Source organism: Phacochoerus africanus, chromosome 9, assembly GCF_016906955.1.
Source record: "Phacochoerus africanus isolate WHEZ1 chromosome 9, ROS_Pafr_v1, whole genome shotgun sequence".
Classification (NCBI taxonomy): domain Eukaryota; kingdom Metazoa; phylum Chordata; class Mammalia; order Artiodactyla; family Suidae; genus Phacochoerus; species Phacochoerus africanus.
The window spans coordinates 26,300,346-26,313,807 of NC_062552.1; the positions used below are offsets into that span (position 1 = coordinate 26,300,346).

At 47.1% G+C, this 13,462-nt stretch overlaps 1 protein-coding gene across 1 annotated transcript; it reads right to left on the minus strand.

Annotated features, from left to right (window-relative positions):
• Window positions 1-604: 604 nt before the first annotated feature.
• LOC125135841 (HLA class II histocompatibility antigen, DM beta chain) lies at window positions 605-6,460 on the minus strand. The gene is made up of 6 exons (XM_047796300.1): window positions 6,131-6,460; window positions 5,176-5,457; window positions 3,587-3,871; window positions 1,510-1,626; window positions 1,322-1,357; window positions 605-976 (listed from the first exon to the last, which is right to left on the minus strand). The coding sequence occupies exons 1-6, from the start codon at window positions 6,210-6,212 to the stop codon at window positions 960-962; spliced, it is 819 nt and encodes a 272-aa protein (XP_047652256.1). The 5' UTR covers window positions 6,213-6,460; the 3' UTR covers window positions 605-959.
• Between the last annotated feature and the right edge of the window lie 7,002 nt (window positions 6,461-13,462).

The window sequence follows — 13,462 nt, forward strand, 5'->3', positions numbered from 1 at the left end:
CCTGACTAAGGGTCTGTTTCAGAGCCGTGATGAGGATCAGATGAAATGATGCCTGTAAAACACCTGGTAGAATGGCTGGCCCAGAAAGTTCAGTAACTGATAAGAGTTGGTATCACTACTGTGGGCTCACAGTGTGGCAGCGTGCCAGGTCATGTTCTTAGCCCTTTACAAGTATGAACTCATTTAATTTTCATTAAGATCCCTGCTGAGCTAAGTAAACTGTTAATCTCCTACTTATCTCTTACTCTGTGACTCCACCCCACCACAGTTTTTTAGTTTTTGTGTTTTGGTTCTGGTGCGGCATGCAGTGGCTCCATGTGGGGTCTCAGCTTTCCAGACCAGGGATCGAACCCCGGCTGCAGCAGTGAAAGTACACTGTCCTAACCAGTAGACTGCCAGGGACCTTCCTCCCCTGTCCTACCACCATTTAATGTCTTCTTAAGAATTATAAATCAGAAAAATACCCCCAATTCTTTCATGTTTAGATGGGAAAATGGGAAGAAACACTGAATCCTTTACCCAAGTAGGAGAGAATGAAGCCCAGCCCCTAACTCTGCCAGTAGTCCCTCCCCCATGGCTCAGGAAAAAGCATGGAAACACCAGATTTCCACCAGAGTTTATTCCTCAGAGATGGTTACCGGCGACTCACTGCCCTCTGTGGCACAGGGGAACCCCCAAAAGGGTCTTCGCCCTTCCTCCCCAAATGATATTCCCCTCAGGTTCACAGCCTTGGGCTCCAGCTATGAACAATAACTAGGTCACAGAATATTCCCAGGAATGGTTCCCGCAAGTGGTTAAGGTTTACATAGGGGGAACTGCAAATTTTAAAGAACTGAAGAGAGGAACCAGAGGACCCAAGAAACTGTGGAGGGTCTGAGGATGTCGGCCAAGGGCACAGCAGCATCCACACGAGACCGAATTGCCTTCTCACAGGGAGTGGAAGTGGCAGGACTCCGCCTCTAGGAAATGTGCTGACCTGCAGAAGAAATAGAAAGGAGAGAGTAAAGCTCCAAACCAACTTGATGCCATCATTTGTCCCTATAACCATCCATGCCAGACCCCTGAATACAGTAATACTGAAAATTCTAGCTTACCCAACACTAATAATAAGGAGCCACCTTCAGACCTTCTGTTGCATTGAAGGGGAGGGTGCAGGCTCTCCTCTCTCCTGCTAGTCCCAACAATGGCAGCTTGAGTCATGCTCTTAGCTAAACCCCAGGGGAAGCACACCCCTACGTATGCACCATTAGCTGAACCCAGCGCTGACTCCCTCTAACTCTTCCCCCCTCCGAGGGACCAAACAGACCAACAGAGACGTTACCTTCTGGATAAGTGGTCCCCGGGAGGAAAATGTAGCCTAGGAGAAGAAAAAAATATTTGAGTAGAGGACAGTCTTTGTGGATGAAAATATCAGGTGTTATTCGCAGCAGACAGGGTAGCAATGGGAGAACCAGTCACAGACAGACAGTGAGCCGAGACTGGGATGGGGCGCACGGGAGCATCACTCACCTGGGGCAACAGATCTCTGGCAGCTGAGCAAACCAAGGGAGAAGATGATGAGGCCCAGGCCCAGAGTCACCACAGACACAGAAATCTTCACTGTCTGCACTGGGGACAGCCCAGAAGCTGCAAAGACAACAACTTACTAGAACCAATTTCTGTGCTCATTCCCAGGTGACTTCATTTACTGTGACCTCCACTTAGCAGGTTCCCAGACGCTTGCTCCAAGTCTGGCTCACACCAATCCAGTGCCACGGAGATGGCCTTTCCTCAAAACCCCCATCCCATGGATCTCTAGCCTAGAGTAACGGCAGGGAACCGCCCTCCCCAGGGCTGGTAACCTCCCTGCCAGCTCCTCTCTAACACGATGGGGCCTCTCCAAGCATTCCCCCCCCCCGCCCCGGTTTTTAGGGCCACACTCTTGGCATATGGAAGTTCCCAGGCTAGGGATCAAATCGGAGCTACATTTGCTGGCCTACACCACAGCCACAGCACCACAGGATCCAAGCTGTGTCTGCGACCTACACCACAGCTCATGGCAATGCCAGATCCTTAGCCCACTGAGCGAGGCCAGGGATCAAACCCACAGCCTCATAGTTCCTAGTCGGATTAGTTTCTGCTGCACCACAACGGGAACTCCTTAAAGCTTCTTCTTTTCTTCCTTCACCCCAAAGGCACCCGCACCGAAGAATAGAGTTCTTTGTTCCTCTCTCCATTTGCCCACAGAGACCATATCTGCTCTCTTGACTGCTCTGAGCATTTTCCTATTAAATTGGCTTTCCCCCATCCTAACTTCCGAGGGTTCCATTCCATGAGTTATCAGAGTACCTGTGTCTCCTTCCTGTGACATCCAGTTTTGCCATGTGCTCTTCCAGAATCTGTCTCCACCTCCCTCCACAGCCCCCACGTCTGGGAGCTAGTCCTACTCTGAATCCTGCCCTCTGCCCCCCTAATTTCTTTCCACTAAAGGGAACATACCATCACCAAAGGCCACTCCCTGTTCCTGATGTGAAGGAGAATTTCCTGGGACAGCTCAGGTGAGCCTGTGGGTTCCTCTCCCTGCCCCTCAGGCCCTTCTCAGCTTCTCAGCAAGACAGAACACGTCCCACAGAGGGAGGCCTGAGATCCTGTTTCCTAGGCTTTGTTTTTTTTTTTTTTTCTTTTGTCTTTTGAGGGCCACACCCAAGGTACATGGAGGTCCCTAGGCTAGGGGTTTAATGTGAGCTGTAGCTGCTGGCCACAGCCACAGCCACAGCCACACCATCTGAGCCGAATCTGTGACCAACATCACAGCTCACGGCAACATCAGATCCTTAACCCCCTGATAGAGGCCAGGGATCAAACCCGCTTCCTCATGGATACTAGTCAGGCTCATTAACCACTGAGCCAGGACAGAAACTCCTTTTTTTTTTCCCCTAGCCTTTTGCACCCTCCCTCTTTCTCATTTCTTCCTCTTTCTCTCTCCCAAGGATCCCCAAACCCACAGGCAACTTTTCTCATTTCCTTTAACTGCTTTCAATCCTGGGGTTCAAACAGCAGTGATCAGCACCCTTGTGCACTAGCCCTCAAGCAGGCACACCAAAGTGTCTGCCAGTCTGCTTTTTCCTCCCTGACAGTGCGCTCCAAATTCAGTGCTGCCCCCACACCAAGAGAGAGTCCCCTTTCTTCATGACCGTCTTTATTTCTGCAATTCCCATTCCTGACCTGACAAGAGAATAGTTGAAATCCGAGGATCCTAGAACATTGCATCACTGCGTGTTCTGAAAATGTGGTTCCAAAATCTACATCCTCTTTTGAGGACAGTCATGCTCCCCACCCACCCTCAGACAAGCACATAACATCAACCACAACACCACAGCAACAGCAACGATAACTAACCCTTTTCATTTCTACATCCCCTTGTCCCGTCTCTGGACACGAACCCTCCATAAGTCCCCCAGACTCCTCCTTCTCAGCATCTCCTTTCTGCTCTACCATAAACCGTGGCCCTTCCTACATCACATTCCTTTTGCCGAAGTACTGGTGTTCTGTTTGCAACCACCGACTTGCATTCATTCTTGGTTGTGATGCTGTGCCACCCACTTACTCCAGTCCTGAAGGATGGGCTCAGGAGCCCCAATGTGCTCCACCACACAGGTGTAGGTGTCCCCGTAAGAGGGGGTTGTAGCCAAATGGGAGACAGTCTGGTATGTCCAGTCTCCGTTGGGCTGGGTGATCATATGGGCCTTGCCATGAGGAAGGACTGGCTGCCCATTCTTCCTCCACGTGATGATCACATCAGCTGGATAGAAGCCCCACACATAGCAGGCCAGCATCACAGACTCCCTCGTGTTAAAAGGAGTGGTTTTGGCCACTTGCACAGACGGCAGCTCTGCATGGGAGGAAAGCATCGTCATGAAGAAGGGCAACACTCCGGCTTTTCCTCCAGCCTGGTTTCTTTCCCACTTCAATTCTTTGCAGACTTTTGCCAACTGACCCTCCCCACCGCCACCTCATTCCACCCCACAACTGGTAGAAAATGAGTCAGAATAAACTCTCACTCGGCTCTTTCTTCCCTCCCATTCCATTACTGCTGCTTCCTTTCTTTTCTCCTCCAAAATTATGTTCAATCACAGTAAGCAGAAGCCGGGTCTGAACTGCAAGCTGTTTTCGAAAGTCACTGTGTTTATTTCAAGTACATAAGCTAATTGTCCAGCGTTCTAGGTTGGGGTTAGCAAAAGTAGGAAGACACTCTTGTCCTCAAATTGCATTTAACACATTAGAGTGCTAAATAAAGCTCTTTCCCCCTTGCATAGTTTAAGGAAACAAGACTAACTCAAGACTAACTCTCTTAAAATTGGATTAGGATAGTCCAAATTAATGAGATGGTTAATACTGCCATCTTTTAATAGTTTATTCTTCTAGATGATCCTTCTGCTTGCTCTGTTGTTTTTCAAACAAGATCTTAAATAAAAACCCAAGATATTGTGTTAAAATGCAGATTCCCTAGCCTGCAACCCCAGATATTTTCACTTGAGCTGCAGCGGTACTCAAGAGCTTGCATTTTTACAAGCACCTTCCCCAGGGAATTCTGAGAAATCACATCTTAAGGCACAATACCACATCTTAAGGGACAAGAGAATTTCAAGTTTTCTTTTTTATCACTTTCAAGTAATTCTCAATGCAAGTGACTAAGGGTGAAGAGTATGCATCCGAATCTCCTGGGAGGCTTTCCAAATATTCCTGGGCCTGGGCCCCTCCCACACCTGGAACATCAGAACCTGGAATACAGAGGCAGGAACATTTGGGGAAAAGCCATTCTGGTTATTCTGACAGTTCAACCCTTGGTTAAACTTGGATCTGCATCTGTTTTGTTTGTTTCATTTGAGGGGGGGGTGTTTTTTTGGATCTGCTTCTTGAGATGCCCTAACTAGAAGGAAAGCATGCTTTACTTTCTGCACTTAGCACCTCGCTGGCTCAAACATCACCTCCTGCTCTTCATCCTTGCTCTACCTTCGTCAACCATCTAGTTTCCCCTAAAGGGTCAACCCTCCCTTTTTCTACATCCCAGATCCTCACATTTTCTGCCTCCCTCCTACCTAAATCTCAAACCTTCTGCCAGCTGAAGGAATCCTTCCTGGCCTCCCCTCTCCTAACCGTGCTTCCTAACAGCCCTCGGCTCCCCTCTCTCCTTACGTGTCCTGTGGGTCAGTGATTTCCAGAAGGGTTGGGTGTGTGTGGCACAGTTCTGGAGCCCATTGGACAAGCGCTGGAGCAGTTTTTCCTGCTGGTTGAGGTAATCAGAGAGATATCTGGCCAACGTATTCAGCGCTCCAAATTCACAAGGGACCATACGGGTCTTCTGGGGATCCCAACAGGTCAGCAAGTCCTTGTTGAAGGAGATGCAATACGTGAAATCCTGTGGAGTCCCCTCATCATCCAACAGACAGGTGCTTTCCACGTGGGCCACAAAGCCACCTACAGGAGCCAGAGAAAGGGGGAGCTTAGGTCATAGTCCTCTGCAGGGACCCCAAGCCTCTGTTACACTCAGTGAGTGCGACACAGGTTTCCCAGCTGAGGCAGCACCTGCAGACCAAGGTTGGGTACTGGAGTCTCTGAGAGTCTCAATGAAGGGACTATACGGTACTAGCAGAGAAGCTTGTCTACCCCGTTTTCTCTACATGTGAGACTAAGTATGGCACAGAAGTGGCTCAAAATTCTTGCATGTTTAAACAGGACGATTTACCCAGGAGAAGACCTTTGATAAGGCAAATTATTGAGTGAGGGGAAAAAAAAGGTCAAAGGAAAGAGTCAGCCTTGTTTTGTGCCGGATTTTTATTAAATATCATGCCACATGTATTTAGGAAGCATTCGTGATGTGCCAGGCACTGTGCTAGGAGTTGGCGGTGCAGCAGTGAACAGGACAGATATTGTCACTGCTGGCCTTCCTGCAGGAGATTATCTATTACACATGCAGTTATACAGCTTAATTACTAGTAAAATTGCTACAAAGGTACAGTGCAAAGGCCTATGTAAGGGGTATGTGATAGGGAGACAAATTCATTGGGGAGGGGTGTCTGAGTCCAAAACTGAACCCCGTTACCCAAAAGGAGCAGAGGCGGGAAGGGTCCCAAAGAGGTAAAATCCTTACCTGCTCCGGTGCAGCCCAGGCTGAGGCCCAGGAGCAGCTGCAGGAGGGCACTCATGCTCTGCTCCGGGGAGATACAGGGCATCCGGTCCCCTGGACCCGCTCTCCCAGGGGCCCTGGGTCCTTGTCTGCCCCCAGAAGTCCCAGCCTGGATAGATGATCTCCAAACACTGAGCGGGAATATGGTGTTGTCCTGGTCCCTTGGTGCTCTCTGAATGAGTGATTTGGAGCTACCAAGTCCTTTGATACTAAACTGGTCCCTTACAAGCTCGCCTCAATCCGCGTCCCAGACTGAGAATTGTCAGCTTGGCGAGGTAGGCGGGAACAAGGGTAGAGACCAATCGCGAAGTGCCTCAGCCCAGCATCATCAGTTACTAGGTAAATCTCATCCCGCCCTAGGCTTTAAACAACTCTTCTAGCCTCTAAAGTCTTTTACGACAGAACAACCAGCCTAGGTGGGTTTCTTTAGATCACTGAAGAGAATAAACCCACATTCTCAGGATGTGTGTAGCCCGGACTGCGCACTTTTTAAAGTGTTTCTTCTCAACGTCCTCCCCAAAGACTGGGACTAGATAACCTCTCTTGCTCCTTTAAGGGAAGTTACTTGGGAGCTTAACCCTTGGTCACTAACCCTTGGTCTGTCCTGTCTGTCCTGTCACCCAGGAAACAGGAGGATGAGGGGCCCTCCTGGGGCGGGAGGCAGAGGCAGGGCTGCTAAGAAGGAAGATGACACAGGGAGAGTGCAGTTATCTGGCCTCAAGGCAAGACTGCAGAATAAGAGAAGCCCTTCTACCTTAGAGCTCAGGGCCACAGCCCTGAAAAAAAATCCCTCCTTGCGCTTCAGTGGCTTCTGTGCTAGCCCGCCAAGCTTCATTTTCTCCTTTCTGTTTTGCTGGAGCCAGGAAACCCCACCCTCCTACCCTCCAAACCATTTCAAGGCAGAGCCAAGGGTAACTCCGCATAAACGCCTTGATAAATAGCACTAGTGATGGAGTCTGTCACGGCTCAGCAGTAACGAACCCGACTAGTATCCATGAGAAATCAGGGTCGATCCCTGGCCTCGCTCAGTGGAATAAGGATCTGGTCTTGCCATGGGCGGTGTGTGGTGGAGGTCGCAGATGTGGCTTGGATCCCCGCGTTTAGGTGACTGTGGCATAGGCCGGCAGCTGTAGCTCTGATTGGACTCCTAGCCTGGAGTCATATCATATACCATGAGTGCAGCCCTAAAAAAAATAAAAAGCTGGTGATGGGCCAGTGCCCAAAGCTCGCTTATCTCCCCCAAACTCAAAACTCAAAACTCCCCTGTGTGTTTCCCCCGCAGATCCCATCTGTCCTGGAGTAGTCCCTGCCTTAAAAAGGCGCTAGAAAAAGGAGATAATGCTTTGCTACTTTTCTTCCCCTGAAAAGACAGTTATTAAATAGCAATTCATTCTTATTGTGAACTGTACAATTGTTAGGCTTTTCCATCACAAATTAAAAACCCAAATTGGCTTCTCTGTGCTCCCTAACAGGATACCAGGATGCCTCTCCTCACCTTTGTTTCTGAAAGCTCTTGAACTTGACTTAATAGTGAGCTAGGAGTTTCTGTTGTGGCTCAGTGGGTTAAGAACCCGACTAGTATCCGTGAGGCTATGGTTTCAATCCCTGGCCTTGCTCAGTGGGTGGTTGTTGCTACCAGCTGCAGCGTAGGTCCCAGATGCGGCTTGGATCTGGTGTGGCTGTGGCGTAGGCTGACAGCTGCAGCTCTGATTCAACCCCTAGCCCAGAAGCTCCCATGTCAAGGGTGCAGCCCTAAAAGAAAAAAAACATAGTGAGCTAAATGAAAGAGTACTTAGGAGGGAATCCCTTGACACTGTCTCCAAAGTCCCTGACCCCAAGAGAGTCTGATATTTATGAAGAAAAAAGGAAGAGGAGGGGAAAAAAAAAAGCCTGTACCAAAAATGAAAATATAATGATCAATATCAGAAGTGAAAGACTTGGTTTGTGTGACTAGTAGAGCTTAACTGATCCTCTGCCCATGTTTCCCAGCATCCTACTCTCAATCCCACTTGGTTATAAGACTGTTCTGTGTTTTAACTTCTGTAATGAACCATCAAATGTGTTGAATGGGCAGAAAATGGGGGAGGGGAGTCCAAAATTTGTTAAGCTTCTACTTTGTGGCAGATACTGTGCTCAGTAGACCCTTTACATGCTCTCTCATTTAATATTCTGTTCACCTTTAAAGAAACTATAGTTTTGTTAATAATAATATTTATTAATTTACGTTAATTAGATTTGGTACAGAAAAGGTTAGAAGAGTGGAAGACTGGCAGTATGTTTTCGCTCTCAGATTTGACTTCTGACACCTTCTTCCCTTCTTTTTTTTTTTTGTCTTTTCTAGGGCCACACCCGTGGCATATGGAGGTTCCCAGGCTAGGGGTCCAATCGGAGCTGTAGCCACCAGCCTACGCCAGAGCCACAGCAATGCCAGATCCGAGCCGCATCTGCGACCTACACTACAGCTCATGGCAATGCCAGATCCTTAACCCACTGAGCAAGGCCAGGGATCGAACCCGCAACCTCATGGTTCCTAGTCGGATTCTTTAACCACTGAGCCATGAAGGGAACTCCTTCCCTTCTTATTGTCTCAGAAAATGTGTCCTCTGATTTTCTGGATGGGAGACAAATGCTCAAAGTCAAATGTTACACTTAAATGTAACTGTATGCTATAGTTGTTATATAAAAATAGTCAAATTTCTTTTTTTTAAGTTTCCTTTTAAAAATTCTTGTTGGAGGAATTCCCTGGTGGCTCAGTGGGTTAAGGATCTGGTGTTGTCACTGCGGTGGCACAGGTCCAATCCCTGGCAGATGAATTTCCGCATGCCACAGGTGTGCCCAAAAAATAAACAAACAAAAATTGTATTGGAGGTTAGTTGATTTATATTGTTGTATTAGTTTCATCACTTAATCTTAAAAGATCTGTTAATTGTCCTCATATTACAATTTTGAGAACAGGTCCAAAGAGTCACAATCAAGGTCTCCAGGTAAACACACACACACACACACACACACACACACACACACACACTCTCACGACATCCTGGGATTGAGATAAGCCACATAAAGGTAGCTAGTGGCTACCTCCACTGAGAAAAGGAAAAAGGGAAGAGCCATCCCCTCCTTCTAAGTCTTATGTTTCCGATTCTCAGAGTTCCTTCTGCTCTTGGACCCAGAGTCTCTTCCACTTTCTCTTTTGACAGTTTCAGAAGGGTGTGAATTCTCCTGCACACAGGCACACTTCCTCCTTCCACCTCTCCTCCCTCCCCGCCCAGGTAGGGGGGGAGCCTAACCTCACAGGAATCAGGTCAGGGGATCCTTTTCCATGCCTGCAAAAGCCGGCTCTGGCACAGGACAGTGTGGCTGAGGCTCAGCGAGTTCCCTCTCGTGTCTGGATCTCTGCTCTGGCGGCCAAAGGAGATGTGAAACCTTCCAGAAGGCAACAGCAGGAAATGCAGAAGATTTCACTTCTCTATTAATGAGAAAACTGAGGGTGAATGGTAGAATTGAGTAGGACAGAAAAACCCGGAGACCTGTGCTCAGCGAAGCAGTTTCTTCCTTCCCCTCTTCCTCCTAACCCTACTTCTTTTTTTAACAGACAGCTCTATCCTCGCCAGCACACCCCCACCTTCCAGTCAACCCCAAAGTGTATTTCAATTGTCCTGTCCATTGCTGCTGATGGGATAACTATTTATGTAGCACCAGGACTGGAGATGCTTGGGAATTCCCGCCAGCTTCCCATGTGCTGTCCCTCCTTTACTGCCACGACAGAAAGGCCCAAAGAGTGAGTCCTCTCCTTGCCTGCTGCCGCTCCCTCTAGCCCGGCCACCATAGGCCAGAAGTGGACGAACCACGGTGTCTTTGTGCAAAGCTTTACAGGGAATCCCAAGAGTAAGAGATGTGTTCTCTGCCCCACATCGTTCACTTAGAGGTTGGTGGGAGAGTGAGAACAAACATCTCGAAAGAAAAGAGTTTATGTTAAAACAAGTAAGCGATAAGGCCAGTGGACTTAAAAGAGGAAAGAGAAGTCATTGTGGTTATGGGTATGACAGGATGTCCTCTCCCTTGGGGGAGTCTGGAGGTGGGCTGGATTCAAGTGGGAAAAGAGGAAGGCAGTTGGCACTGTGGTCTTGACCTGTAACTGCACAAGCCTGGCGATGTTACAGGTGCTGTTGGGGGTCTATCAGGTACCTGGACTGGCTAAAATAAAACCCAGCTACAGGAACGTCGCTGGCATTGCACATGGAAGAAAGTCACCAATGCAGTCTAATGCTTTTTCTGAGTATGATCATGGCAATACAATACACCTCTTCCTAGCATCGCTCCCTGTACATTCTCAGGTTCCTCTTCTGGACAGATCATTTTAACTCAAGTCTCCATTTTGTAAACTCAAAAATTGTCCAATCTGTCTATCATTCGTAATTTAAAACCGAGAGCACGAGACCACACTTGTGACTCCTTTCAATGTCTTTTCAAGACCACACACTCCTAGAGTTCCCATCGTGGCTCAGTGGTTAGTGACCCCAACTAGCATCCGTGAGGACGAGGGTTTGATCCCTGGCCTCGCTCAGCGGGTTAAGGATCCGGAGTTGTGATCTGTGAGCTGTGGTGTAGGTCGCAGATACGGCTCGGATCCCACATGGGTGAAAGACGAGGGCATTCTGTGATGTGAAATAAGTCAGGTAGAGAAAGAAAGATACTGTGTGATCTTTTTATACGTGGAATGCTAAAAACAAAACCAAAACCAAAACAGACCCAGAAAAGCGAAGCTTATAGAAACAGAGAACAGATTCATGGTTGCCAGAGACAGGGTGCAGGAGGTGGGAGAAATGTTGGGTGTGGTTTTTTTTGTTTTTTTTGTTTTTTGTTTTAAATAAATTGATTTATTTTTTAAATAAACAAAAGAATTCAGAAGTCATTAGCATAATATAAAAATAAATACATGAGAAGAATGAGAATAAAAATTGTTTTATGAAATATGAGAGTGGAAATAGCAATTGGCCTATATTAACATATTAAGCTATAAAATGTTATTTTAAATTTGTGAGTCAATAACTAAATAAAGGCAGTTAGCAAACATTTGACAACTTCTTTATAACTCTGTCTACCTAAAACTATATCTTGAACTGGTCAAAAAGCTATTAAAATAGGACTTAATGATCCAGTATTGTCTCTGCAGTGGCTCTGGTCACCCCTGTGAGGCCATTTCCATCCCTGGCCAGGGAACTTCCACATGCTGAGGATGTGGCCAGAAAAAAAGAAAAGAAAAAACACTTTTAAAATGTCCTCATTGAGAAAATGGAGAATCACTTTATGACTTTATGTTCCCTCAAGAATTTTAACTTTACTGCCTTGTGGTTTGAAAGGATTTCTAAAGATTATAAAAGCACAAACCATGAGGGTTCTAAGTGTCAAAATGAAATAATTCTATTCGGGGAGGAACTGTATACAAATTTAATTGATGAACAGCAAAAGTGAAAGGAGGTGTTTACAATATGTATACTGACATAAGATTACCATATAGAATCTATCAGAAATCCCCACAAATTCACAAGAAAAAAAAACAAAGTTTAAGATGGGTAAAAGATATAAATCAGCAAATCACAGAGAGAGAGAGAGAGAGAGAGAGAGAAATCTAGAAGATATCCAGCCTCACTAGTAATGAGAAAAAGGCAAAATGTGGGAGTTCCCTTTGTGGCGCAGTGGTTAACGAATCCGACTAGGAACCATAAGGTTGCGGGTTCAGTCCCTGCCCTTGCTCAGTGGGTTAACAATCCGGCGTTGCTGTGAGCTGTGGTGTAGGTTGCAGACGTGGCTCGGATCCTGCGTTGCTGTGGCTCTGGCGTAGGCCGGTGGCTACAGCTCTGATTCAACCCCTAGCCTGGGAACCTCCATATGCCACGGAAGCAGCCCAAAGAAATAGCAAAAAGAGAAAAAAAAAGGCAAAATGTGATACCACTTTACACCCACCGTATTATTTGAAAGTCAAATACTTTCAAGTATTAGTGACAATAAAGAGAACTACTTTGAATAGAACTACTTTGCAAGGTGAGAACTACTTTGCTGTGTTGGTGAGAGTGTAAACCGTTATGGTCCCTGAATTACTGAAATTACCAACTAGTTGTGAAAAAAAAATTCACACACAAAACAAGGCAGCATATCTGGGAGGGTGTAAGTCTCGGAAGAGTTCCGTAAGGCTCTGTTAGGGCTGGAGGATCAGAAAGAGGTTCATGGCAAAGGTGGGCTGGGTTTGGATCTGCGGAATTGGTTAAGATGGAATAAGTTGAGCAGAATAAAGAAGGCATTCCAGTAAGAGGAAAAAAATCTGGGCAGATTCCCTAAAGGGAAGACAGATATGATACTACCCAGGAAGAATGGCGGACACTGATTCATCCAAGAACAGGATTCCTGCTGGAAAGAGTGGGTCATATTTTTTAGAAGTGGGGCTGGGGGGGGGGGGGGCACAGGATGGAGTTCCCATCATGGCTCAGCAGTAACAAACCTGATTAGTATCCATGAAGATTCGGGTTTGATCTCTGGCCTCAGTGGATTAAGTATGCAATGTTGCTGTGAGCTGCGGTGTAGGTGGAAGACTCGGCTGTGATCCTGCATTGCTAGGGCTGTGGCTGTGGCTGCAGCTCCAATTCAACCCCTAGCCTGGAAACCTCCATGTGCCGCAGGTATGGCCTAAAAAAAAAGGATGGGGGCACCAGACTAGAAAGGGTTTTGAATGTTTCTCCGCTGTTATAAGTAACAATAACATAAAATGCTTGATCAGAGAGCACCTAACCAAGCCCATCATTTTACAGATGAGGAGTTTGAGGCCCAGAGAGGTGACGTGACACAGCATAATAAAAGCGATTTTAAGTCTTGACTGGCAGGAAATTTCTGGATAAGTTGGAAAATGGAGAGAGAGAAATCAAAATCAGGAAGAACTAGAAAGCAGAGACAGATGTAGAATAGTAAAGGGAAAAGAAAAAGAGAAACATCTCAGAGGGAGAACATATAATACTTGAAGGTAGATTGAAAGTTGTTTCCAGGGAGTTCCCGTCTTGGTGCAGTGGTTAACGAATCCGATTAGGAACCATGAGGTTGCAGGTTCATTGCCGGTTCCCTGGCCTCGCTCAGTGGATTAATGATCCGGCGTTGCCGTGAGCTGTGGTGTAGGTTGCAGACGTGGCTCAGATCCCGTGTTGCTGTGGCTCTGGCGTAGGCCGGTGGCTATAGCTCCGATTAAACCCCTAGCCTGGGAACCTCCATATGCCGCAGGTGTGGCCCTAGAAAAGACAAAAAAAAAGT

What these genes read in the sequence shown, in the direction of transcription:
- LOC125135841 (XM_047796300.1), bottom strand. Translation starts at nt 6,212, where the DNA reads ATGCCCTGTATCTCCCCGGAGCAGAGCATGAGTGCCCTCCTGCAGCTG. An exon ending in ATCACTGACCCACAGGACAC is followed by an intron (nt 3,872 to 5,175) that starts GTAAGGAGAGAG and finishes CCTCCCATGCAG; the next exon opens with AGCTGCCGTCTGTGCAAGTG. An exon ending in CCAGAGATCTGTTGCCCCAG is followed by an intron (nt 1,358 to 1,509) that starts GTGAGTGATGCT and finishes TTCTTCTCCTAG; the next exon opens with GCTACATTTTCCTCCCGGGG.